General features: G+C 48.2%; 2 protein-coding genes across 2 annotated transcripts in view; one reads left to right on the plus strand and one right to left on the minus strand.

The window, feature by feature from the left end:
• Positions 1 to 27,890, minus strand: part of LOC131207693 (uncharacterized) — a 68,639-nt gene that overhangs the window by 28,945 nt on the left and 11,804 nt on the right. The window contains exons 2-6 of the mRNA XM_058200319.1: positions 7,283 to 8,447; positions 1,370 to 1,597; positions 1,169 to 1,292; positions 984 to 1,091; positions 358 to 906 (exon numbers count right to left, since the gene is read on the minus strand). Of these exons, the coding sequence (XP_058056302.1) occupies positions 358 to 906; positions 984 to 1,091; positions 1,169 to 1,292; positions 1,370 to 1,597; positions 7,283 to 8,447 (2,174 nt within the window). The remainder of the gene's footprint in view (positions 1 to 357; positions 907 to 983; positions 1,092 to 1,168; positions 1,293 to 1,369; positions 1,598 to 7,282; positions 8,448 to 27,890) is intronic.
• On the plus strand, positions 26,238 to 27,693 carry LOC131212006 (gustatory and odorant receptor 22-like). The gene is made up of 2 exons (XM_058205719.1): positions 26,238 to 27,479; positions 27,552 to 27,693. The coding sequence occupies exons 1-2, from the start codon at positions 26,238 to 26,240 to the stop codon at positions 27,666 to 27,668; spliced, it is 1,359 nt and encodes a 452-aa protein (XP_058061702.1). The 3' UTR covers positions 27,669 to 27,693.

Here is a 27,890-nt window from a genome sequence, read left to right on the forward strand (position 1 = left end):
AAGAGAGATCGATGCCCGAACGGAACGATTTCCACGGGCCACTCACGATCAGAGGGCCGATCGATGACACTCTCGGCTTGATGATCACGAAACGTTTCTCAACGATCGCTCTCGCGTGTCACGAGCCGCGCTGTGAAAAGCGGGCATCCGCACCCCGAAATGAACGAAAGACTTCAACGGTGGCGCAAGACAGGAACCCTCTCAGAACAAACAGCGCCATGAAAGGTGTCAAGGAGACCAGCTACGGGTGCCGTAAAAACGGCCAAATAAACCTGTCCGCGCGGATGGCGAGCTAATTGACTAACTAGTTTTATTGCTCCCCCCGCGATGCCACCAAACCGTTAGACGGTCACTCACCTGGACGTACTCGGCGCAGATGTCGATGCTGGCGACAAAGTCGCACACGTGGTCGACGGTCCAGGCCGCGATCTCCTCGATCCGTGCGTGACACTTCCGGCTCAGCGTCGGCTTCAGGTCGAGCAGCGAATCCGAAGGCTGGCTGTTGGTGGAGCTGGGCGCTGGCGACGCTTCCCGGTGGCGGTTACTCGGCGACAGCTTTATCCGCTTGCTTGGCGGGGTCGGCGTGGAGGCGCTCAGGTCGAGCGGGAACGTCGTGGCCAGGGTCGGTTCCGGTGCCCGCGATGGGGACTTGAGTGAGGCACTTGCCGACGGCGGCACCACCACCGGCTGGGATGGGAAGCTGGCGGCCAAACCATGGTGGTGGTGGTGGTGGTGGCTGGGCAGCAACCCCGGCAGGTACCCGCCGGTGGCCGTGAACGGGAAGTGATGGTGAGCGCCCGCGGAAGGGGAGGAGCTGCGCGACAAGGACACCGGTTTCCGGTTGAGCCCACCGCCCGTGTCCGTCTTGAGAATGTGGTGAATGTCGGACTCTTTCGCTGCCCGGGCCTGCCGATCGAAAACAGGAAGGATCTTAGTATGGAACGGTTCCCTGAGGAGCGAACTGCTGAGGGGCCAGGACCTACCAGCGTGACCAGTGCCTGCGTGCTGCTCATGTCGATCAGGGGCGGGAAGACGGCCGATTGGAATGGAAGTCCCGAGAACAGTGACGTCATAATACTTGGATTAGGTACCTGTGGGGAAGGAGAGCCAAACAGACGACGGGGGTCAATCAATCGAAGGACCACTAGGTGGCCAGGTGCGAACTTACTTGAGTGGAGGTAAGTGGGCTGCTCTTCTTGCCGCCGCCGCTCAGCGAGCCCTCGATGAACGATTTCGGCTGAGGGAAGCGCATTTTTGGTTCAAGAAAGGAATTTTTCATATTCTGCGATACACTGCGGAAAGAAGCGTGGCAAAGGGGGGCCGTGTTACACAGGGGTCTGGATCTGGCGCCCCGCTGCTGTGCACTTACTCATTAGAGTTGTTGTTGTTGTTGTACTTGGCGGCCAGGCTGCGCATGAAGTCGGAATAGTTGCGCGCCTGGAATTCGGGTCGCCCAACGGTGCTCAGCGAGTTCGGCGACGGAAGTAAGCCGCTCGCGCCCGGGAACCCGTCGCTGCCGCCGCTGCCGCCACCGCCCCCGGGGTGCATCGTTTGAGGTGGCGTCCCGGAGAAGGACGACGGGGTAGCGCTACGCGACCTGCCGCCCGATGACCGGTGACAAATGGGAGAGAGAGCGAGAGGGATGCGGGGGGAGAATCGTGGAAAGAAAAATATAAATTACTTGACTAATTACATCAATCCCCCCTTCGGTTGGGTTCCTTGGCAGCCCCCGGGGGCCTTCATCAAGATAAACAAACGAAATCTGGAGGAACTGTAAACAAATTGATAGCCCTTTTCGCGGACAAGATAATCAGCCGTGGAGCGGCGGAGTGTGCGAAAGAGGAGGCAAAAACACGCTCTCTCTCTCTCACTCGCACACACCTCTTTCCTTTCGCGGTGCACGATGGGATCGAGAAAAATTAATTTTGCCCCCGTGGCGTTATATGGCCGCTCGCGGATGGGAGAGAAGGAAGGGCACACACACCGACACACAGAGACACCCATGCCCATAATGGGTGTGTGTGTCAACTGACAAAAGAAAAACATCGACCACCAGCACCATCATCATCATCATCTCCGGAGCGCCGAAGAACCGAACAGCCTAATGAAATTAACGATCAAACTTTCAAGTTCAATAACCGAGACTGATGGGCCAATGTGACACCGCGTGCGATACGGTTCGGCGGCGGAGTGGCGTGACGTTCCTGACACCTGCGCTGTGGTCGCGATCGCGAATGGGATTTGATACACTTTTAATTATGTGTCACCCTTAGTAGGTTTTGGCCGCAGCATAGTTATGATGGGGTTCGCGTGACTGACTGACAGCGGCGTGCGACATCGGGCCAGGCGTGCTCGAAGAAGAGATTGGGAATGATTGGGCGTTTCACGCCACGGCCACTCGAAATTATAGGCCGCATATGCCCTGCTGCTCCAGTTTGACACGTACAGCGCAATTAGTTGAGGTCAATTAGCGAACATGTTGGCATGGACCAAGGAGGTGTTGGCCATCTAACAAGACTTTGCGAACTGGTTCGTAATTCGCCAATTCTCATGACATGATCAGCCCACCTCAGTCTGGCGAGGCGTATACACTGTTGTAGCGACTACTACTTTGTTCCTCTCCACGTACGGGTTTAAAAACGAATCTGAGGATCTTCCTATACGACTTCAAAAAAAGTCTCGTCAGTTTTGGACAGAGTTCATGTCTCAGATGCGTATGGAGGTACTTCGATTATAAAGGTTCTACAGGATGTCCAAAAAGCGTTCTTTTTTTATTTGGTTATAAAATAGAAACGGCAGAATATTTGTTGATGCTTGACCATTTATTTGAAAGGTTTATTCATCAGATTTATGTATGAAATACAATTCTGGTTGCAAAAAATTGGGAAATATGAAAAACTTATTTCCAAAGTTGCAGGTCTTCAACTTAAAAGGTGCGCTATTTGAAAAGCTCATTTAATTGAAGCTCATCTCCACCTCGGTGGCTGTATTAATCAGTAGAATTGTCGTTTTTGGGGCTCGGAAACCCCACCCGTCGTGCAAGGGAAGCCAATGCACCCAAAAGCAAGTGACTGTTAGGGACAAACTTTGGTCTGCAAATGTTGCGCCTTAATCGGCTGCCGTATGAATTAATGAACGCATCTTTGGACAGCGAATAATCAGCAGAAATGGTGTTGTGAGTGGTGGCCTCTAAAAAGTTGCGATTAAACACCATAGGACTTTTGTTTTTGGGGTGCGGTGAAAGATTATTATTGTTCAAATTTTTCATAAAAAAAATTAAGAATCAACCTTTCGAATAAATGTTTAAGCATCGAACAATATTCAGCCGTTTTGTTTTGTAACCAAATAAAAAAAGGGCGCTTGTTTGGACACCCCGCAAGAAACTGCTCAGTTATGCCGCTAGCAGTGGAATGAAGGAACCTTCTACTTACCTCAGGAACCTTCAAGTCCAGCCAGATCCTGGCCTATGCTGAAGACATAGACAATACAGGTCGAAGACCGAAGACGAAAACAAGACCAACAAGTCCAACGAAGAATTGGCAATTAGTAATTTCAAAAGTTTCAAAGTAATTCAAGACGAAGACCCAAACGTTTGGTTTGTAGCTGCCGCTCTCTACAGCCCCAACCTACTCGATCGTGCGATCGAGTTCCGTTCGGTTCACATTGATTTGGTTTCCAACCTCGGCACACGCGATCGTAAAGTGAACGTAGGCAATATCTTGTAACGACCGGCCATTCCGCCGAGTTTGCACAATAAATCTGATTATACGGCCGTAGAGGTTTATGACAAATTTTCGAAATCGCCGAGGCGCTCATTAGGCCGCGCAGTGTGGCTGGAGAAGGATGGTAGATTAGCCCAACCACACTGAACAGGGCGAGGACATGCGGCCAGGACTCGCGGCTTAGAGTTGGTCCAGAAGGCAATGCTCGATAAACAACCCACCCAACGTTGTTGGCGGAGGAAGTGAGCTTTAAGCTTCACTTTGGTCCGGGCGCCATTCCGGTGGAAAGCAGGAAGTAATGAAAATCAATCGCACCCGCGTTCAGGCGTGCCCTCAGCACTCCCTGCTTCCCCCCCCGGGGGGCACATTACTTCGAGACGAATGCAAGATAAATGGCCGCCCGTAACATGGTCTGCCCGCCACCGTATGTGGGTCTTCAGTCCTGTCCCCACTACTCCGGTAGCTCCAGACAATCAGTGCGTCAGCGAGGTACTGGAACCACCTGGCCAGCCGCCTGCACTCAACACGATGTAGTGGGAAAAAGGGTAAAAGTAATCAAACATGGCCATCGCGCCACCAACCAACTGTTGACGATGCAAACAGCACCAGCGCGCCAACCCCGCTACTGGTCCGCTCTGGTCCACCGGAAAGGTCGTTTCACGCATGTCCGTGTCAAGCTTGTAAATCAAATTAGTCATAAATTTAACAGTCCGGGCGTGCGCCAGTGGCTGCTGCTGCTCAGTCGACTGACACCAGCGGCAGCCGGCAGCCAGCAGCAGCCGGACGTCGGACGGATATGGACACTGCCCGGGCCGATCGTTCAGACCACGGACCGTTCGCTGACAAATGATGTTAGAGTGCTGTCAGGAGATCGGTGTGTGATGGCGGACCACGATCCACGACGGACGGTGGCGTAACTCAGTGGGGTCAGTACGCGTAGCTCGACCCACTCCACTCGATGTCTCCTGGGTTTGAAGCGGTCCTAGAGGCTCACTGGCGCTACCGAGAACGTGATGGTCCAGATGACAGGCCGGGCGAGAGAATAGAGACCCCGGCGCAGCAGCCTAGCGACGTGTTTGATCTTGCGCGATCCTTCCGCACCCCTGCGATTGAGCTGTCCTCGAGTCCCCGTTTTATGCTCGAGTTGGGTTAATTATGCATAACACATGGAATGAAGAGTCCCAAGCCTGACCTTCAAAGGAAAGCTGCTCAAAATTCATTATATTCTTCTACTAATAACTGGGCGAGTAATTGTGCTAAGAGCTGCACTTTTTTTGTTATTTTCCAAATCGCCAATTTTTCGATCAAACACAATTTCGTGTTTTAATTGAATGATTTGCTACTGATGGGGAAAAATCCCTTTCAAGCGAAACGATGGCTTGAAAAGGGCGTTTAATTTGCTGACTTCAAACGTGATCCGATAGAGACACCGATGATGCAGAACGCAGTGGACTTCCAAATAGGGTGGTTACACCAGAAAATATTAAAAAATCCACAATATTGATTTGAATGATCGAAAAGTGAACTTACAGTTAGCTGACATTGTAAAGATATCAAAAGAACGTGGGAGCTTTCTATTGTACGAGCATTTAAGAAACTCTGGGAAAGCTCTGTTCAAAGTGTCTGCGTTGGTATGTGACAATGTACAAAAGTTGGATCCATCTCTTCAATCTGGAATCAAAACGATCGTCATCTGAGTGGACTACAACTGGCGAACCTCGTCCAAAGCGCTGGAAAGCATAACAATCGGCTGGAACGGTTATGGCCTCGGTATTTTGGGATGTTTGTGGTCTAAAATCGACTATCTTGAGAAAGGACTATCAATAGTGGCTATTATCAATAGTGACTATCAATAGTGACAATACTATCAATAGTGAATATTATATAACGTTGCTGGAACGTTTTAAGACCAATACTTGACCAATACTAACAATACCAATACCTTTTAAATTGTAACTTTGACTATATATCACATTACGCTCGTCGATTACCTCTCACTGGAAACTGCTGTGAGCTACAAAGTATATCTAACGTTTTTTTCTAGCTTAATAAAATTGAAATAAAAAAATTGGTACTTCACTCCGATAAGTGTTCAAATGCAGTTGTTTGATTTGTTTTAAATTGTTCCGTTTAACACATGGGATGCAAAGTTTTGGGCCTAAAACATAGATGGGTCTATTCTTATAGCATTTTTCACTTTTTCTGCTAGATTGCTACCTTCAAAAGAAAGCTGCTAAAATTTTAAGATAGAGTAATACTACTTTTGTGATTTTCAAAACAGGCGGATCAAAACCAACTTCGTGTTTTAGTTTCACACTGTGGCTTGATGGGAAAAATACCGCCGTTATGTGCATGGTAGAATATTCTTGGGAAGGGAACCAATTAAGACCAATGGCGGAGTCCATCATTGGGGAATACCAATTCAGATTGGGAAGATTAACAATTGATCAAATATTCTGTGCCTAAAATATTCTCCAAAAATGCTGGGTCCAAAGTCGACGTCCATCAAATTTTCGTTGACTTCAAACAAGCCTATATAGAGAAACAAGCAGCCCATATAGAGAAACAGGCTCGTAGAGTTTGTTAGTTAAGTTAGTTAGTAAAGTTAATTAGAATGATTCAGCTTTGTTTGCACGATACCTCGGCGAGCATTCGAATCAACGGAGAATTATTGACGAGCTTTCCGACAGATAGCGGGCTGAAACAGGGAGATGGCCTTTCTCCTATATTAGCCAACCTGGCCCTGGGACGAGTGATCTGCATAATTTCAGTGGACACAAAGGGGACACTCTGCACCAACGGAGTACCAATCGGAGAACTGGGACCGGATTCAGTCTCAAGAACGCAGATTAAATGCTTTCGAGAGAAAGATCCTTAGAAGAATCTTTGGCCCAGTGAAAGATGGGGAATATTGGAGGATCGGATATAATAGATAAATTTATGTAGTATTTATGAAAATGATGATGATGATGATGAAAAGGGAACCAAGATCTTGGGAAGAGAATCAATTATCTTGAGGAGGGGAAATACCATCAACAGTGAGTATTATGTAGCGTTATTGAGGCGTTTGAAGGCCGAAATGGCAAAAAAAACAAATGTTGTTTCATCAAGCCAATCCACCCCCATCACAAGTCAATCAAAACAAAGGCAAACATATAAGCACTAAACCTCAAATTGCGCCATCACATCCACAATATCGGTCAGATTTGGCTCCCAGCGAGTAATGGCTGTTCACAGATAACTGGTCACTGCTACAAAATTTCGCTCCAATAAAGAGGTTATCGCTCAAATAAAGCCATATTTTGAGGCAAAAGATAAAGATCGTTCTCTAAAAATGGTATAAAAATATTGAAGCAACACTGGAATGATTGAGTAGCTCTTGATGGAGATGCCGTTGAAGAATATAGCCAATTTTGAACAAAATCAAAACGCAATCGCGTCCTCAGCTTCGAGACTTGTCAGCCCACATGCGCTACGTCACTCTCCCTCCCTCCGCTGGGTGTGTCACGGAAGTGGCCAGGGAGCTAATCCCGGAGTGGTGTGCGGCCCCAACAACCTACCTCGACGCCATCGAATGCGCATCGGTGTTGGGAGGGCTGAACCGCTCGCTCTTGATGCTGCTACTGTTGCTGTGTTGGTTGATGCACTGCCCACTGCCAATGTTGTTGTTGCTGGCGCTACTGTTGTTGTTGTTATTGCCACTAGGTTTGTTGCTAGTAATTTGGTTAGTGTTGCCTAAGCTGCCCCCGGCACCGGCGCCATTACTATTGACAGCCGCCGCCGCCGGAGCGACGTCCCCGGGGATGCCGCCACCGTTCCCGCTGCTGCTGCTCCCATTGCTACCGCTAATGATGCTTGCCGCTATTGCACTGAGATGGGCACTGGAGCCCCCCACACCGTTTATGCTGCTTCCACCTCCACCTCCGCCTCCCCCGGGCACCGTTCCGTTCTTGATCAGACTCAACTCGATGACGGCGTCACCGCTGCTCCCGTTGCGATGGTGGTACTTCTCGTAGAACCCCGTGCGATCCCCGCCATGCGTTCCCGTGGGGCTCCCGGCCGTACCACTCACTCCCCCACCACCCCCGCCGCCGGTGGGTGAGTTGAGATACTTCTTCCTGTCGTAGATCCGTTCGCTCAGCATCTTGTCGAGTGAGTGGAGCGCCGCCCGATGCTGGCGCAGGACGCGGCTATCGATAGCACCGAAGCGATAGCACTCGTTCTCCTCCGCCGTCCGGCCCACCGCCTTCCCACCGTCGCTGTCGCTCGATCGGCGTCGTCCTCCGCGGCAGCCGGTTAGCAGCTGCAGTGAGGCGGCAGCGGGGCTACAACGGCCATCGCCGTGGTGCGCCGGCGGCAGCAGGCTGGTGGTGGTGCTTCCGCCCAGCTCCAAGGAACTGGCGGCCTCGAGAGCGCCCCCACCGACGGGACTCCCGCCGAGTGGCGTCGTTCGGGTGATTGATTTCCGCTTTCCGCGGCCAACGAAGACCGAAGACGGTGGCGACGGTGACGACACGGACGCCGATGATGACGAGCGGCGATTCGATTGATTCGATGACGCTCGCTGCTGATGGGCCGACTGAGGCTGCGGAGGCTGCTGTCGCCGTCGTCTTCTGCGGCGACGCTCCTTCTGCGTCGATGGCGCAACGGTCGTTGTGGCTGCTGCTACTGCTGCCGCGGCCGCCACCAGCCGTTGCGGTAAATCTTCATTAACCGTTGTTTCCCCTGTGCGTGATGCGTGCCCAAAGGACCGCCGATGTGCCGATGATGCAGATGGGCCGGAGGGCCGCGTGGAACGGGAAAGGGAAGAGAAAATTTCAAATTAGCTCGATTTATCGTGTTGGCCGAGGCAACGGCCGTTTGCCGTTTCACAGTTGTCGTAAGTCAACCCAACAAAAGTGCTCACTTACGGGACACTTTTGTGAAGGTCCCCCCCCTCGTCGATTAGACAATTTGGACAGTTAGAGAAATTAGACGCCGAAAGCGTCGCCGAGAGGCGGAGATTTTCGCCGGTCCCGCTGATTGGTGGCGAAGTGAGGGAAGCACGGAAACGCTAAGTTGATCTACATAACTCTGAGGCCATCGATCAAGCCGCGTAAAAAGGGTGACCACAGAAACCAATGCTACCAGAGCAACGGTACCCGCTTTTCGCGCCACTTCGCGTCGCCATCGTCATCGGTGGCCACTTTTATGTGGGGTTCCAATTTTCCTCTCTGTCTCGGTTTGAGTAAGCTTTCGTCGGAGCGGTGCCCCAGCGGTGGACACATTTCGGCGTTCATCGAGCAAGATTATGAAAGATGTGAGACGAAGATGAGAGTCGGTGAGCGACGACGAGCCACGTGGCTCATTCTGAGCCAGAGAGCATGGGACGGATACTACAAATACCACTAAAAAATGAAATAGCGATCCCTTCAAAAGTCTTCAAATGAGAAAGTCAAAAGCAAGCCAAAGACTCAAAAAAGGAAGCGAGATCGGATATGGTCGGCCACAGTCTTAAACTTGCACGAGCAAACAACAAGAGAACAGGGCTTAGAGTTACGTTATTAAAGGCAACTCCAGCTTGTACAATGTCTCTATCGTGTCCTTTTTTGGAAAAGACGCGTAGAACACACTAAAACGACTCGTATATCGACCTTATTTCCATTCCATGACCATGTAGAGAGTTTTCTGTTTTGTTTGAGCACTTATTATAATAAAAAAAAACAGGAATCCTTTTGTTAAAATGTTGATCCCATTATCAAAAAGCTTGCAATCGCATTCAAAGCATTTTCCAATCGTTATCAACTATTTGAAGCGTCTTGGCCACAACACAGACCTTTGGGATGATGACGAAACGAGAAACAGCATGGACCATTCACCGCAATTGACCGATTAACGAACTCTCGATGTGTTGCAACGGTTTTATTTATTATTATTAGAACGGACAGAGCCGTAGTCAGCCACCAATTGCCAGGGTTCGGATTAATATCTTTCTCACACGGATGATCTACGGACGAGCGACCAGTCCAGGCTCGGACTCACAGTTCAGCAGTTCAGAAGTCTGGAGTCCTACTGGGACTCGAAGTCCATAAGAAGTTAAGCTAATCGTGGTCCACTTAATTAGAGACCAAATCTAATTGTCGCTCGCAAAAGCACTACACGATAAAAAGTGCCAAAATAGTGATCTCCATCCATCGTACAAGTGGACCTGATTCTACCTCTAATGACTGCAGCATCTTTGTGAACTTTGAAACTACTATTCTTCTTCTTCTTCTTTGGCACTACAACCGCTTTGCGGTCTTGGCCTGCACCAGAGACAATTGTTATTGTCAATTATCCCTGGTGCTATCTGTAACATCGTTTTTACGGACGGGGTTGTTGCTCCCGCGCCAACCCCCTCTTTGTCAGCGCCGGGTATCGGGAATCGAAACCATGGCCGGTTGAGTGACAACCGATCCCGGGATTCGAACCCTGGTCATCTGCGCTGACAACGAAGAACGTCACCGACTACTCTATCAGCGGGGGTTTGAAACTACTATAATAACTAATAACTTCAGATATATTTTAAACTACATACTACTGTGGTCAAAAACAAACGGGAAACAGTTCAGGTCTGTGATGCGTGTTTGCTGTGCGCCCAAAAAGACCAGATTTGTGGAAAGACAATTTGTTCCATCATATTTTCGATTTCGTGATCATTTCGGCACAAACTCTTCACCCATATCGTTTCATAACCAGTGTATTCACCGCGTGACTTCTGTGGTCAATCGCTAAACTCAAGAGGCCGCTCCGTGGAAGGGTATACCGTGACGTTGACATGATATTTACTAATGTTACAACTATTTGAGAGCGAAAAAATGCTCAATATTTGAAACGTATAACTACCATCGCTTGTGGCTCGGCCGTAGATCATCCGTCTAAAATAAATAAACCGATCATAAAACTGACAAGAACCAGATATCAGATTTTAACATAAATATGTATCATCATTTGCGTTTCGAATTAAGGGGCTAAATCATACATAAAACAGCATAGAAAATGGTATTTAACATAAATGAATCGGAAAAAGCATAATCGATAAACAAAGTAAAACATAAAAACAATGTAACTATCTTTTATCTGTTTTAAGACTAGCTTCATTATTCAGTTCACTGAACCACCTATTAGAACCGAATCAGAAGAAGATAGTAATATTTTCTAAAGCTCACTTCATTCGCGTTGGAAAAAGCTTATTGTTAAGGGATAACGGCAAAAAACGCGGTGTCCATTCATCCAACAAGCTCTTTACATTTGTCAATCTGAGTTCTAATTATTATTCTAATTTTTCTTTTGACAAAGTCATAAAAAACAAAATTCAGCTCCCACCAGATCGTGTGATTAAAAGGCGTTCATTTGGATAGTCTTACGCCTCGCCTTGCCTTGCGTAGAGGAGGTCGGTCCGCTCGTAATCCTTTGATACATTCGAGGCGTGTAATCCGCTGCGACCCGGAGATTAATCTCTCGCGCAACAATGTGTCCTGCCGCACACCTACGGACCCTCTCGAGACGGACCGGCCAGGGTCAGAGCCAGCGCCTGCCGAGTAACGGATATCCCGCCCGGCCGGTCAGAATCCAGCCCAGACCCACACCACAGCGGCCGGGTTTCCTCGTTCCAACGCCCGGCAGCAGCATCGTTTGCATATCATTATGCATCCGACACGTTGGCGCACACAGCGAGCCCTCGCCGAGAACGCCGAGCCCTCGCCGAACCGGCGCAGGAATGCACCACACGGCCTACTCTACAACTTTATTTCGCTATTTGCTCTCCCCGAAACCAAGGGTGCGGAGGGGTCCCAAAGTTCAGCGCAATGCCGCGATTAAATTTCTCGATAATGCTAATTTTGTTTAATACAGTCCTCGGCCGAGACCGCGAGCGGCGCACGGTGCGGGTCCGTGGGCTCCCCCGCAGTGCTAGAGAGAGACCTTGATACGATCTGGCGTAGGATCGGGCTGGCCATGTGGGAGCCCTGCCGGGTCTGCACGCTCCACTCCTGATGCATCGCGCGTTTGCCACGTTACAAGTGCACTGCATTAACGTGTCACAACCGGGTGCCCCGTGCGGTCCGAAAAGTCCAGCCCCTCCGTTCTATTTTTTGAGTTGCTCAAACGAGCTTTACAACCGATCGATTCCGAATACGTCGTTGGCCAATTCCGCGAGCTTTCACAGGCGGACGGAGACAAAACCTTGGTGCATTCGGAAAAGGCCGTTAGTTTGCGGTGTCTATCTTTGGCATCGTGAGCAGTGAGCCTAACACCAATGGGCAAAAGGTTTTGGACGCCAGTTCACAGTATCAATATTTATTGAAAATAGTTAAATGATGTTGCTTTACGCAAATACTTTATATATTCTCAATGCATCAAGCCTTCAGACCATGTGTATCATTTCTTTTGATAGTTTACTATTGGTTCTAAGTAATTCGACAAAATGCTCGGCCGCTATTTAGCTAATGAAGAAGTTAATGTCCATTGGCTTGTGGAGGAAAGCTTTGGAACTATTTGTTCAATTCTTGGTGTCAATAGCTGTCAACATACCTAATTGGACGGAGTTACAAAGTAAAGATTTCCTTTTACTAACATTTCTGGAGTTCTGCAAGGCACCATCCTTGGCTTGGTCCGTGGCTGTCTATCGTTTTTCTCTACGAAAACTGTTCTCTGTGATTGAGAATGACTGTTAGGACTCCCAAAAAGGTCCTCAATGTGTTCGTAAGCGGTTGTGCGAAGAATAATTTAGAGTGTTTAATTTAGAGTGAGACTGACTGTGTCCGGAATCAAGATATTCAACTAGACTCTAAGCTACGTTTCATCCCGCACTTCGAACTTACTCTCTCTCTAAAGCATATAGACAATTAGGATTGGCTATAAGAATGGTCAGGGATTTCTGCGATTTCAGAGGTCTCCTGCTAGGACTAGAATTTCTCGGACTCCAGGCGTGGATGCGCTCAATGTGTATTTGTTTGTGTAGGGTTCATGGCCAACAACACTGACTCTCCAGAACCTCTCCGACATCTCTCCAGCTTAGGAACTTTTCATTCTGGAGTCATAAATTTATTCAAGTAATCATCAGTTCCTCGGCAGTTCTTTGCGAACTTCAACAGCTCAAACCAGTACCAGTAACATTTGAAAATAGTACTTGGCCGTGAAATGAAGAACATTGGAATGTGTTGGGAAATTCTTCTTCATGTTTTATTTCTAGCTTATTTAGGAGACAATTTTGGACAAGTGTAAATGGATCCTTCCTAAGCACGTATTCCCCGGTCCCAATTCTTCTGACCTCCAGTGTTGTTGTTTGCGGACTGCCCAGTAAAGCGTGGAACGGCTGCGGTCCCGCGCGCTAACGCTTTGCATTCACCAGCACGCTTCGAACGACGCGGAAACACAGTTTAAGTGCCTTTTCTGTGTGTCCTCCAATAATTCGGCGAGTGCCGTGCACCGCGCTAGTGGACCGCGGCCACGGCCTAATCAAATCGAGATCAACGGGCTGCCGTAGCGCCGGGCCTCGTAAATTGTCATTAAAAGCCTGGCGTGGCGTGGCCGCGTGTGTCCCCGTCGCGTCGCCGTGGTCCGTACCGGTCGGATTTTACGGCCCTCCCGGCGAAACTGCCCCTCGCGGATCCAATTTACCTTACTTCCACCATCAGGCGATAGCCATCGAACGTTTTTTCTTTCTGTTTTTTTTTTTTTTTTGGTAGAAAGTTTTCCTAATAACGCTGCGCCATCTTGCGGCCGGGTCCGGGTTGGCCTCCACGCGGATGTGGACGGCCGGACTCGGACCTGGGGTACCGCCGGAGGTTCAATTACGCGCCTCTCTCGGGGCCTCTCGATCCGGTTCCAATTACGACGATCTGGACCAAGGGGCCATCAAGAACGGCCACGACGCCAGGTGGAACGGAAGTACCCGGCCCCTGACGCATGCGTGTTCGGCGGAGGTGAAATTCGACGTGAAATCCACCTGCCACCGGTCCCCGGGCTCTGATGATCCCGCATTTGCTGCTGGCCACCGCCACAGATCACTTCATTATGGTCGCCGATGGCCGCCCAGCCAGCCAGCCGGCCGGGCGGTGGTGTGTGGCAAATGGATTGGATCTTTATCGAAAAATTAAAAGGTGTGAGAAAGTAATTTCCTCCGATCGCCAATCGCTGGTCCGGAGGGTGGCCCACGGTGGCCGGTCCAGTCCAGATCCGTCCGGCGAGGCGCGAAAGATTGGAGAAGCTCAAAAAAAAAAAACGAACCGTAAATCACAATTTTTCGCTACCCAACCCTTTTCGGGTGGGGAGGTCGTGAGGCACGAAGGGGGGGGCCCTCCGCACACCCGACACTTCCCGTGTCCTTTTTAACGGGTTCCACATGGCGAGCGGCGCACCGGCGTCGGAAGCATAGCTCAATTTCATTTGATAATCATAAGCATAATGGCGTCCGCCCGTTTCAGTTTGCTTGCTTCTTGCGCTCTGCGCCCTGCGCCTTTCTCTTTTCCCCTGCGGCCGGGGCTTGGCAGGTGCTTGGCCCACGGAACGCTCTCCAGGACGGACGGACGGCCGGCCGGCGGTTCCGGTACAGCTCCGGCCGGCCCGGAGAGGCTCCACATTGTTTACGTTGGCCGTTCGTTCCGGAGATCTGAAGTTCAACGGCGTTGTTCAACCGCGGACAATCGGCCACCAGCCAGCAAGACACCGGGCCACGAGTTGCAAGTCACTCCCATCGGCGCGAAGGGGCGGTTATCCACAGGTTATTACTGGTACGTCATTGTGACCACTCCATAAAGTGTTACAAGAGCTGCTCCCGTCCGGGGGCGCCTGCATCGATTACCAGTTCCGTGGGGTGCCACCAAGTGGGACGCACCCCGGGGAGCCCAAATATTTCATCTACTTTAAACGGCATGAAATTTGAAGGCACGATTGGCCCGCCCTCCCTCGATGGTGCTTCTGGGTGTGGTTCGCTTCTTGACGAGAACTATGCTCGGAATGCGGGAAAAACCCTACAACCACACACTTCGGCAATTGAACAGTAATCGAACCCTCGGCATTTTTGAGACGCTCCTCGCGGCGCCCCACCCTCCCGTTCTCGATAGCCTATCGATTGCATCTAATCGATTACCTCTTGGCGTCCCGGAGTCTCTCGGAGTAGGAGGCTCGCAACATTCCAAACCATGGGCTGTGGGTGCTGTGCCTTCGTGGGAATGCGCATCCAGCTACTTCGGGGGCTCCCTGCGTCACAGGCTCCTGGTGGCTACTCTGGTTTCCCTTTTTGTTTGTTTGATCACCATCAACAGCTTTTTCATGTTCCAGGAAGCTGTGGCAGCTTTAATTAGACAACTGGCCCAAACAGACAACTCATGTGAAACGTCTAACTGCAACTTCTAGGTAAAAGATCAAATTGGAATAACTCATCAATTTTTTTTTATTCCTCTTCAATTTCAGACTCTACTGACCCTGAAGCATACGTTATCGATGACGATCGGATCGTCCATAAATTGATGTATTAGCTCAATGTAAGTGATCGAAATTAATACTTCGTTGGAAATGTTCCTTGAATTGGCTAATTTGTTTAACAGAGTAGAAAGACGCTACAGGACACCATATCTCTGGAATCACTGACCCACGTCAGTTCCTCTTTCCTCTTGGCTCAACCATTACGAAAATGGCCAATCTTCCCAGAGATGGCTACATTGTACCTCACAGGGCTGGCCGACCAAGTGGTAGACGAAATTTCTGCTTAACTGGCCGAAATAGACATCATTCGAAACGGAACTTCTCGATAAAAGACCAAACTAAAATAACTAATCCAATTTTATGTTAGTACTTTTCAATTTAAGATCCTGCTGACCCGAACACGATATCGTTCTGATTGTCCATAAATTGATGTATTGAGCTCTATGAGGATTTGACTTTAACATCTCGTAGGAAATGTCCTTCGAGTTGGTCAGTTTAGTTAGTGGAATAGGAACACGCTACAAAACACCATATTTGAAGAAGACTGGTAAGTGGAATTACTGACTCAGAATTGTACTTGTCACTTGTGCCGAGTCTCCCAAGCTATGAGAAGGACTTGACAGCGACAGTTCATCTTTGGTCTACGAAAATCTCCAATCTTCTTAGAGATGACAACCAAGTGGCAGAAAGAATGTCTGCTCTATAGAGTTACCAAAAATTAAATTACGATTTCTTGGGCAGTTCTATGGCAGAAATGCTTGGAGTGGTCCTTGCCTTGCTGGTGTGCAAGTATCAACTCCAGCATTCGTACGCGAGAGTTGTTGTTTAGTTCCAAGCAACTATTAAGTATGTTTCTTTAGCCACTTCAATATGATAACCATCCGATTCGATTCGAGTACTGACGACTTTCGGTTCCCAGACGAGCTTGAGCGAATTTATCAGGGATAAAGAACATCCGATGCATCGGATAATTCATGAAAGCAATTGAATTGATGATGGGGTAATCGATTTTGGGATGAAGAAGAAGGCTCAAACAACCGATGAAGTAAAATTGTACAGGCAATTAATTAACGCCCAGGTCGTTAATTGATTGTTCCTGCAAAATTACTACAAGTCTAGTCTATTCAACTCAATTCCCTTTTCTTGCGAGTCCAAGAACCGGAAATATGCAGAACGAATGGTTGCACAAAAATAGGAATCAAAGCTAAGAACTGCAACTATCAATTAGCCAGCAATTAGGAAATTGATGTTGCTGGCGCTGGTTTCAGCTAAAGGTTTCGTCCCGTTCGGGCCAATCGAGCTTCGTGTTTTCGAAAGCTTCAAACCCGCACAGAACAAAGAGAAGCATTTTTATGATTCGGTTCACGTTGCCCGTTGGCCGGCCACGGGTCGCGACGTCGATCGGTGTTTGTGTGGGGGAGCAATAGTGAGTCACTTAAAGTCCCAACGCCAGTGTGTAGGTGTCGATTCGAAATAAAGCGATAAAAATGAGTGAACGGGTAGGGTTAAACGGTTTGAAGGTGGAACACCCTTACGCGGGAAGAATTGGGACGGAAGTGTCGGAAAAGGCGGGAATTATCACCGCCATGAGCGTATGATATGCTTTCCGCCTGTTCACTTATGCATTTGTTATGCACTCCAAACGCACCATGATCTCTGTGCAACCCGGCTCCCGGCAACCTTCACATTGCAAAACCCGAGAATGGAAATGGAGCCCAAAAGAAGCGAACCCACTTCTCTGACCGGCGGTCATCAATAAATAATTTATCGGCGACGCAAATCCCGTATTGTATGGGGTTCGTGCTCGTGTGTATGTGTGCGATTGCCGCGAGTTGACATCGGGATTGTCCTCCAGAGTCATGCTCGATTGACGATCGCCGAATTCAACCTGACGTATCCGAGTGAACGTCTTCGGTCGCTAACGCGCTCCCCAGTCTCACGTTTCGTCGGCGACAGCACCTACACCGTATGTGGCCGGGGTCGAGGCCTGTCACGGCCCCAATCACTCACTGCACCTCGCGCAGGGTCCACCCGAAGACGTGCGCAGCGTATCGCGAACCTGCGGATGGCGCATAGCGTCACGTACGCGACGGAATGACCGATCAATTTTGGAATAAATTACCGCCGACCGGCACCGGCGACGACGACGACGCAGACGCGAGACCCGCGCTGACTTCACCCGTCGAAATCGAAGCCAAAGTCCAGTCCAGTCGAAGGCAGTGTGCATCACACCGTCCATTAAACGATTCGCCTGACCATTTCATCGAGCCACCTCGCGCTACAAGAATCCTGCCATTAGCCAAATCCAGCGGCTGATGAGTGAACCCTTGTGCCAGATGACACCAAGACGACGACAACGCCCCCAAAATGGTGGCCCCCGCGAAGGCCAAACAACGGCCGGGCGATAAATGGCTCCCCCCGGGCCAACGAAAATAAACCTCCACCACGCGAAAATGGATACGCTGATTTGGGCGTGAGATGCAAACGATGGGCGATTTGATTAATTTGTCGACGATTCGGTGTCGGAGGGCTAGGCCCCCGTCGGCTCGATCGAGCAGCTTGTCCAACAACAACAACAACATTGGTCATAAAAATATTAATATCACCATCGCGGGGCGCGCTTCGCTTCGGGAATATCAAGGAATATCCACTCGTAATATTCTGGACCCCGTGGAGCGCAAGGTAATACGAGTTTGTCGTATTTTTCCGTATCCCGCAACGCAACAGAAATCAATAAGCGAGCCATCGCCGGGAACGGATTACCGAGAAGCAGGTGGGCAACGAAGAAACAGTTTAGAACAGGTATTACATAAAATGTGCACAACATTTCTCTCGTCATGGTTAATCAATTGGCCTGTTAAACAAACTTTTAAAAACAAACTTTTAGATGAAGATAGTCGGAGACTCCATCCCGGAGTGGCCCGGAGAGGCTCTCAGTTCGAACAATTCTATTACTAACTTGCGTACTGAAACATAAGTTTGGCTAAAAAGTAATCCATTATTTTCTCGGTAGATGTCTCTGTAGTCTTGTATTGATATCTTGTACATTATCGATCGAACAATTTATATTCATGCTCGTTATCAAGGTTGTCATTATCATGTGTGAAATGTCAACACTGAAGAATTTCTTTTTCTGTTTTTTTTGTTTATTCCATTCAGTTGCCAGTTGCAGCTTTAACAGCTAATAACGTATGAATTCGAATTTGGCGAGTCCGTTCCGGCATTTTTGTTGTTAATGATACACCTCGCACAGGTGGGCTCGTCGTCGAAAATCACAGAAATAATCAAAGATGATCAACATGTTGGTAATCAGAGCATCACCCAGAAGCTAAAGATCAACCATCAAACAGAGTAAAGCCATTTGCGTAAAGCTGGATTCATAAATAAGCTTGATGAATTTAATTTCGTGTGTATGTGATGGGACTTGAAAGGAATCATTTATTATGAGTTGCTTCCTTATGGCCAAACTCTAGATTCAGGAAGATTAGGTTTAGGAAATTTTAATTCATCTCTCGAATAGCCTGGATCTTGCTCCAAGTGATTATCATCGTTTTCATGCATTACCAAATTTCCTGAGCGAAGAAATTCGAATCAAGAAAACATTGTGAAAATAGATTTGCTAGAGTGTTTCACCATTAAGGACCAACGCCAATAAGCCTTCGATGAGAGAGGCGTTATGAAGCTACTTTTAAAATAGCAATAAATTATACACCAAAAAGGGGCATATTTGACGCAGATCGGACCATCGGAAACATTTTAAATTTATTGAAGTGCATTTCATACCCTTTTGGTTTGAAATTCACGCAAAAATAATGGATTTCGTTTTAGCCAAACTCATACATACTTTCGTCTGGAAAGTTGTACGTAAAACAAGACTTTCAATGAAAGAAACCATCAGAAAAATTAAAATGTCTCACTTTATTGGTTAAAATTTAAAGAAAATCGGGAAAAGTTTTAAAACGGTTAAAAAAAAAACATTCGTACAAAACCTGAGTGGCAGAAGGCGCAAATCTGGCTATGTGGAATTCGAACATTCATCGATCATCGATTAGCGAACATTTTAAGACCAATATACTGTCGAAATTTGCTTAAAATATATTTATAATATATAATATATTTACAAATATAAAATATATTTACAAAGTACATCCATAATGTGGCCAAACGTGATGCGAGAGACAAAGATAGCCAAAGTAGACGTGATGAGTATGATTTTGTTAAAAGCTGAAAAAGCAAATGACCACAGTTTCTGTGTCAGAATTTAAAAAAACCCAAAAAAGCGAAGTTTCATTATGCTAAATATAATGTAAAATTTCTCAGCTTTATGGCACCGATGGCCGTTCCGTTCTGGCTTTGGTGGTTCAAAAGGACATCCACAAGCAAAGGATGCGGAACGAGGAACGGCAGCCATTGCCCTTCCGCATCATTTCACCGATCGACACAGACACAGATGACGTGCCACAACAAAATGGTGATTTACCGGTGGCCATCCTTTTCGTCCCCCACGAAACCTTCCATCACGCTCAAAACAAGGCGTAACAGGACAAGGCACCGGAAAGGAAAGAAAGTAACACAATTAAAGTTTTAAGCAAACAGGCCGGCCGACCTCACGACAGCCCCGCAGTTCCCGCGCGCGTGGAAAACCTTCCTCCGTCTCGGGCGATTAACACCCTTCGGGCGACATTGTCGTGTGGCGAGGGCACCGAGAGAGCCTACAACAATTTGCCACGGCCATCGGGATCGACACAATGCACATGACCGACACGCACACCACACCAGGCAATTTTCCCCGGTGCGACAAACGACCTTCCGCGGATTCCGACGCTGCCGCGACCGGAACCAATCAGTTCGGCCCAGGTCCCAGCTACAAACGGTCGTCCATCAGCGTCGAAGGGGGGAAAGGCGGTGGGAAGGCGGGGAAAATGCCACCGCATGCACTTTTCACTGCACCGCCGCATCGGGGCCCCTTCGCCGCCGTGGCTAACGGTTCCGTGCGCGCGCGCAAATACCGCGATCGATGATGCATCGACCGATCGCTCTCTCTCTCTCTCTCTTTGTCCTTCTTTCTCTCTCTTCCTCTGTCGCTCTCTCTATCGTCAAGGAAGGTCATGTTGGGGCGCCGTCCCCAGGCGAGCTCCTCCCCGCTCCGGTCAGCATCCGCGCGGCTCGCTGTTCCCAGCGACTAACGCAAGAAGCGAAAGGTCAATAATTCCACCTTTCCCTACCGTATTTATCGTTAATTGCATTTCGCTGAATCAGCAATTAATCAAAATTATTTCAATTCAATTCTGCTCCTTACTGCGACTACTGCTGCTGCCGATCGACGCCACGCCGCTCGGCATGGCGCAGGCGCAGCCAGAGCCAGCCCAGCGCACAGTATGGTACATCGGAGGCCCCCCTTCTTTCATCGGACGACTTGTGAGCAGCGCCGTCTTGGGCCTACGGGCGCTACTCTGCTGGTCGCCTTCATCAGCGTGATCTTTCCTGAGTGGTGCCGCCGCTGCCGCTAAGGATTCGCGCGCGCGGTCTCAGTGCTTTGTGCGGGGTCCACCGGCCAGAGAGAGGTCCCCCGCGGGCGGCGCGCGCACGCGGCACATTAAATAATAAATTACACCCTCCACAACGCAGCCTCCACAGGTCGCCTGGCGTGGTCGCCCCTTGGCCCCCCGGGGGTGAAAAGCGAGGCTCAATCGGTATCGGCTCGCCACGGTTCGCCTCGGCACACCGAGAACCTACCGAGGCTTGCTGGCTCTGGCTGGCTCGCTGGCTAGCTGATTGTAGGAAAATGATACCGTTTGCCTCACGGGGATCGGAGCGAACTTCCTGCACACCGTCTGTGGGCGGCGTGATCGTGGCGGGAACAATGCTGCCGTTTCGTGGAGGACTCCACACACACAGCCGGAATGCTCGGCACGTCGGCGTAGATCATCTGTCAACGCGACAGCGACGGCCGTCGAAAGACGTCAGTTCGAATCCCCAGACAGTGTGTCCCAGATCAATGGAAAACTTTAAATTGTTGCTAACTGTGTACGGCTTTGTTCGTCCGTTCGGACAGTGGTCTTCCTGTGTAGCCAGCTTCAAAACGCATTTCCCACGTCTCCAGAGAAAGTTGGGAAAATGTAGAAGGGTTGTGATCAAAAAGTTTACGGAATTTTGGATTTCCGCCGGAAAGGTATATCCGATTTTCGATTTTTTTGTGGCATTATATTGCTACTCATGTCACTCACTTATGGTGATAATTTCGGCCATTTTAAGTAATCAGTCAATTTGAGACAGCTGTTTTACTTGGACAAGATTTGGCTCATCGGCTCTGCCGTCTTTATCTTCTAAATCGTATCGTAGCTTCGTCCTTTTATGGCCTACTTAAGATTCTAGAATAAGAAAAAGTCTCAGGGGGGGAGATCTAGAGAATTCGATGTGTTATTTAGTGTTAAATTAGTGAATGGGAAAACAGAGCCTAGTTAACAAAGATGAACTTAGCTAACTTAAACAACACCCTAGCTAATCTAACACTGTTAACAGGGGCACGACATCCAATTTTGGGGTTTCGCACAAATCTAGGCGTTTGTGATGGATTGAAAACTTGGCATTTCGACGTTCACATCTTCTCGACCCTCTGAGAACATTTTGAAACACCGAAAAACACTGCTTTGGGTCATAATAGCTCCACCATAAGCCACAGTCAATATTTCGATTTCGTTATTCACACAAAATATGATAAAGATTCTTTGTCATCAGTTTTTTGCAGCCGTTGGCTAAAATAAGTCGAAGCAATACAGCTGTCATAAATTGACTGATTACTGAAAATGGCTGAACTTAGTTAGGGGAAAGTCGAAAGTTAGTGACTTGTGTAGCAAGCTAACGCAAAAAAAAATCGAAAATCGCAAATACGTAACCCGCGGAAATTCAAATGTCTTACTACTTTTTGAACAGCCCTCGTACAATTTGGGGTTCTCAGATTCCAGGTCTAGCAGGTCTATAACAGGCCTAAAACCATGGAATGAGATTTTTTCAATAAAATTACATGTTTATGGCATTGAAATGCAAAAATCTATTTTGTTCCAAGTATGTGGTGCCGTGGAAGCCACGCCTAAAGAATTGTTAGTCTTTTGAAGCAGAACCAATAGGTCATCCAATTTCGACTTCCTCGTGGGAATCGAACTGCTGCTCAGCTAATGCGTGTCCCGTCGATGAAAATGAATGATATTTGGTAAGGGCCAAGACCGATGAATATAGCGAGTGTGGTAGCAGCTCCCAGCCAAGGACTTTGATTGTATCTTGAAGCAGTTTTGCTTTGTGTCCAGGCAAATTGTTATGGAGCCAAGTTACCTAACCATGTCTCTGGCCCATTTGCCTGTTCGTTTCTCGATCAATGCATGGTTCAAATTGATCATTTATTGTCAGTCGAAATCTATATTAACGGTTTATATTAACCAGGTTTTAGGAGCTTGTGATACACCACACCTTTCTAACCCCATCAGAAAGTACTTGTTTGGAACCCTCCGACATTTTTTGCTTTTCAAATTTTGTAAACCGCTTAAAGCACAGCAATTTTCCAAAAACAAGCTTCGACAAGCCTTTGATGCGATTTTGTAGCAGTTTTCTTCAGGAGATAGCAGGAAAACAATGATCCCCTCAAAACATGATCTCTTCAAAGATAAGTTGCAAACTAAATTTATTTTTGTATTCAACCTGCAATCGAAACAAAGTAATGTTATCAAAAAACCCAAAAGCTTGATTAGGAGGTCCAAATTAACAGCTAGAGCCATCTGTTTACAAATCTCCTTTCATAGTTTTAGTTTTAGTTTATTATGGTCTCCTGCCATTACTCTCAAACCTACGGGAATATTGGGTGAACTGTGTCCAGGCTGCGACGGCAGGAGTCGATTGGAAAGCCTTATGATCAGCCAACCTGATCATAAGACGCGGGCGAATCAATTTACAAAACGGAAACGCACCCAACGCCCCAACAACCACATAATATGGCTGGCTGGATCATACGCGGTGGCAAAAGGTGGTGCCACGGCGTTCTTAGCGGCTATAGCTAGAGAGAGGACCATAAGGAGCGATGCAACAAGCTGCGCGTATCAATAGATCATAAACAGTTACGAGCAAACGAAACGCTGGCTTGTCCGCCGGCCGGCTGACGAGCTCGCTCGCAAGTTGATCGCTCATTCAGCAGCAATCAGCGAGGTCAGGTCCGCTCACTCCGCTCGACCGAAAACGAAAGCCGCGAAGTCGAAGCGGGCGAACGAATGATATAAGGTAGGCGCATAATAGCATATTTATCATTATCATGATCATGAGACGATCATCGGCAGGATGATGATCCTGCGCACCGCGAAGGGCACCGCAAGATGTGCGTAGAGGCCTCGGACAGCTCGGCAGGCATCCCAGCAGCAACTCGGCTCCGTTGGGCTAATCAAGCCACAATGATGGCGATATTTATGACGGTACCGTACCGGGACGCTATGGCCTGTGCAGCATTCTAGAGAGTGCGATTAGGATTCGACTTCTGCCCACATCGACGGAGACGGAGTGCAATTCTCCATCATATAACCGAAGGGATTCGCAAGAGGCGCCTGTGGTTGCCACGGTGCCACTTTGCACAGGGAGTTCAGTCTTCCGCTTCATTTTCCGTTCACCACTTCACTCGGCGGACGAACGGGCTACAAAACACTACAAAGCTATCAACACAGAGAGAGAGATAGAAAGAGAGAGAGCTAATGAAGGAATTTCCCTAAAGCACCTGGTTTTGGGGGGTGTGAACGGCCACCGACAACAGGGGAAGCTAAATAGCCTCCCCCCAAAACCATCAAGAGAGGCACCCGAGAAGTAATCATGTTTTCAACACTTTACATTTAATGAGCCTCCCCGTTGGAGTTGGCCGTTGGCGCTATTTGCCTGCCCCGGCCGGCCGGGCTCGTTTCGCTTTTCCGGAAACACCCAACGGTACGCTGCACTGGAATCGAACTTTAAGGCGCTAAACACCTGTTAGAGAATTCGGTTCTTCTGTTTGTCCATCGGCCCGGCCCGAGTGGGCGTCAGAATAACTGCATATCTCCAGTCCAGTACCAGTTGCTACAAATGGGCGATTAACAATTTCCCCATAAATGGTTCTTGCCTCCTGGCCGCGCTCCGGCGCTCGTTACAAAGCCCCGAAGTAGTAGGTGCTTCAAGATGCTCTTGCGAGGTGATGCTCATAAGCATATTCCAACCAAGAATAACTCCATCTTCGGGAGGGGCTTGGGAATTAGGTACACCAGTCCCTCTGTTCTGTTGTTGAAGAGAATAAGAGAATTCTCTTGCCGGTACGCGTCAAGATTCTTGATCGTAACGTTTACATTCCCAATCCGAAGATAACTTATTTTGTTAGTTTGCTTTTTCGTAAATTATCTCTCTTGGTCTGATTTTTTTATGGTGAGTTTAAAAACGGAAACTTATTTTTTACTTTTTTTCAGAATACATATAATGGCTGGAAAGGTAGAAGGCCCTGCAACTCAAGATGTATGACAAGACGTATCTTGCCAATTTACGCGCAGCTATTCCTATTCTCGAGAGAAACAAGATTATCGAACCTATCAACCAGTACGCTCTCCCCGGCTACTGAAGTATTTTCCACTTAGAATCGAGAACAATGGAATTTGCTCTATCTCGAGGTTGCTTTGACTTAGGAAACATGTCAAGGTGTCTGTTCGCGGCGCTAGCCACGATTTCGGAAAGAATACAATTTTGGATCTTCGCTCTTCTTAATGCGGATCAAAATCCTGTATTTCTCCTGTATCCCGGTTTCCTCTGTCCTCCTCGATAGTCCAAACGGAAAGGACCCGTTTCTCTTCTCTGCTGGCGCTTGTCACCTCACCGCTGATTATCTCGTGTTTTCGATTCTGGATCCGATACTTCAGGCTATCTCCGTTTTGGACGTCGGATCCAGTTCTCTGGCTCTAGCTGTTCGCAACAGTGTCAAAATGAAGGTATTTTATTGTACTTTAAAAGAAAAATTTCATAAATTTATTTTGTTGGTCGTCGGAAATTTTGGTCCAAGAAGCATCCTTTGTACCTCGTCAAAACCTTATCGTACAACTTTCTAGCGCGTGTTTTAGCAACTAGATTTTACATAACTGTCCCGTTTGTATGCACACAAGGAAAAAAACAGTAGTTTCTTCGTGGACAGATCTTCTGGACAGTACTTTTGCTGGCACCATATTTTTTTGCAACATGCCGAACCGAAAGTCCAGGATTTGCCTTGATTGATCTCAAAACCTTCCAGTTCAGCTGCCGGACGTATTTTCCACTTTCGTTTTACGGTATTGCGTTCCCGAAAACGGTGCAGCAGAGCATACACAGTTGATTTTGCAAATTTTTGTATTTTTAAGATTTTTATAGCGAATCACGTGGGGTTCTCGACGTGAGTGTGCAGAATTATTATTTCTTCTTTTGAGTTCCATTAACTTGATGAAACTTTCAGCACTGAAAGTCGAATGTATACTAAAGATATGACCATCAACACATTTAAAATCCGACCACCAGGGGCGCTGCTAGAAATCATACAATTGTTCCCGATTCTAAGTGGACAATACTTTAGTGAGTTGAAGTAACAGCATCGGCATATGTTGGCACTGTTTTAGCAATCGATATACGATTACTGCGGTCGGCAGCTCAAGCCTAACGCTGATGTCCAACATCTACCAATGAGCCGAGTAGCGAGGGGGAACTGAACTTCCGGTATATTTTGCACGCAGTGGCTAGCGGTGGTCAGTATCGGGATGGTTCGGGAAAACGGGAAAAATCGGGAAAATGGTCGAAGGACTCGAAGTTGGTTGCGTGTTACTTGAAGTGACTGGCAATCGCTTAACTACTACCGCCAAGACGGTAATAACATACATAATAAATGTGATCAAACAAAACATCAAACACGAAAGCTAACATCAAACATGCAATTATTAAGCAATTAAGTGCAGTTTGTTGGTGTCCCATGAAATGCGTTTCTTATAAAAGGGGACCGACTATCCGTGCACAGGAACTCAGTCATACCTAGTTGCTGGAAGTTAACACAAGCGGCTCTTGAAAATGGTAATAAAAGATAGTGAATTCGAGGATTCGTTCGGGTACGCGCTGCTCCGCGGTGATATGGGAACTGTTTGGGACACATCGAAGGACGAGCGCTTAGTGAATGGGACGATGAATCCGGAGCTTATCCAGCGTGCCAAGGAGCGGGCCGCTCGGGCACAGCTCAATTCGGCCGACGGTGACACCTGTGAAATGCACGACCAGTTCTACCGAGATCACAAACTGTTGCTGGTGCTTTTTCGAGCACTGGCCGTCATGCCCATTACCCGGTCCGCCCCCGGCAGGATTACATTCAGCTGGCGATCGTCTGCTTCAATCTATGCGTTCTGCTTCTACATCGTGACCACGGTGATCGTGCTGGTTGTTGGGTACGAGCGGATCAAGGTGTTCCGATCCACCAGCAAGTTTGACGAATACATTTACGGCATTTTGTTCGTGATCTTTTTGGTACCCCACTTCTGGATCCCATTCGTCGGGTGGGGCGTGGCGAAGCAGGTTGCTATCTACAAAACGATGTGGGGCGCGTTTCAGGTGCGCTACTATCGCGTCACCGGCACCTCGCTGCAGTTTCCTCGCCTTCGGATGCTTATCGTTTGCTTCTCGATCGGGTGTTTGGTGTGCGCGATAGTGTTCCTGCTATCGCTCAGCTTTCTGCTGGAAGGTTTCGCCTTGTGGCACACGTCCGCTTACTATCACATCATTACGATGCTGAACATGAACAGCGCCCTCTGGTATATCAATAGCCGCGGTATCCGGGTGGCATCGTCCAGCTTATCGCGCTGCTTCCGGAGCGATGTCGCTGTCGAATGCACGGCGGCCATGATCTCCCGGTACCGGTTTCTCTGGCTGAACCTTAGCGAACTGCTGCAGTCACTGGGCAACGCCTACGCACGGACCTACTCAACTTACTGTCTCTTCATGTTCGTCAACATAACTGTCGCCATCTACGGCGCACTGTCGGAAATCATTGACCACGGATTCGGGTTCTCGTTCAAAGAGATTGGACTGATCGTCGACACGGTGTACTGCTCGACTCTACTGTTCATCTTCTGTGACTGCTCACACAACGCCACGCTGCAAGTGGCGCAGGGTGTGCAGGACACGTTGCTCGGCATTGACCTGCTGAAGGTCGATCAACCCACGCAGAAAGAGATCGATCTGTTTATTCAAGCGATCGAAATGAATCCGGCCATCGTTAGCTTGAAAGGATACGCCGAAGTCAACCGGGAGCTTTTAACCTCAGTAAGAAACTGTGAACTTTCAATCCAATTCTGCGATGTCAATAACTTGGGCTATACCTCTCCTTTTTTACAGAGCATCGCGACTATTGCCATCTACTTGATTGTGCTGTTGCAATTCAAACTGTCGCTCATCTCGCAGCAAATTCCGGTAGAATTAATAGAAAATGTGAAACTCTTACAGAAAGGTTGAAAGAACGAATGCTTCTTGATAATGCTATTCAGAAAATTGGAGTCTCCTTGGAACGGAAGTGTATTGCTGTTCAGGGAGACCATACTGAATAATAAAGTGTATTAATAAGTTATAGAACTAAATATTCACAAGAAATCAGTTCATATCACGATAGCGTCCAACAGACCAAGCACCGTGCTTTATGGTGCGCTTCATCAATATAATTTCAAGAATTACCCCAAC

The sequence above is a fragment of the Anopheles bellator genome, chromosome 2 (genome assembly GCF_943735745.2).
Source record: "Anopheles bellator chromosome 2, idAnoBellAS_SP24_06.2, whole genome shotgun sequence".
Lineage (NCBI taxonomy): Eukaryota > Metazoa > Arthropoda > Insecta > Diptera > Culicidae > Anopheles > Anopheles bellator.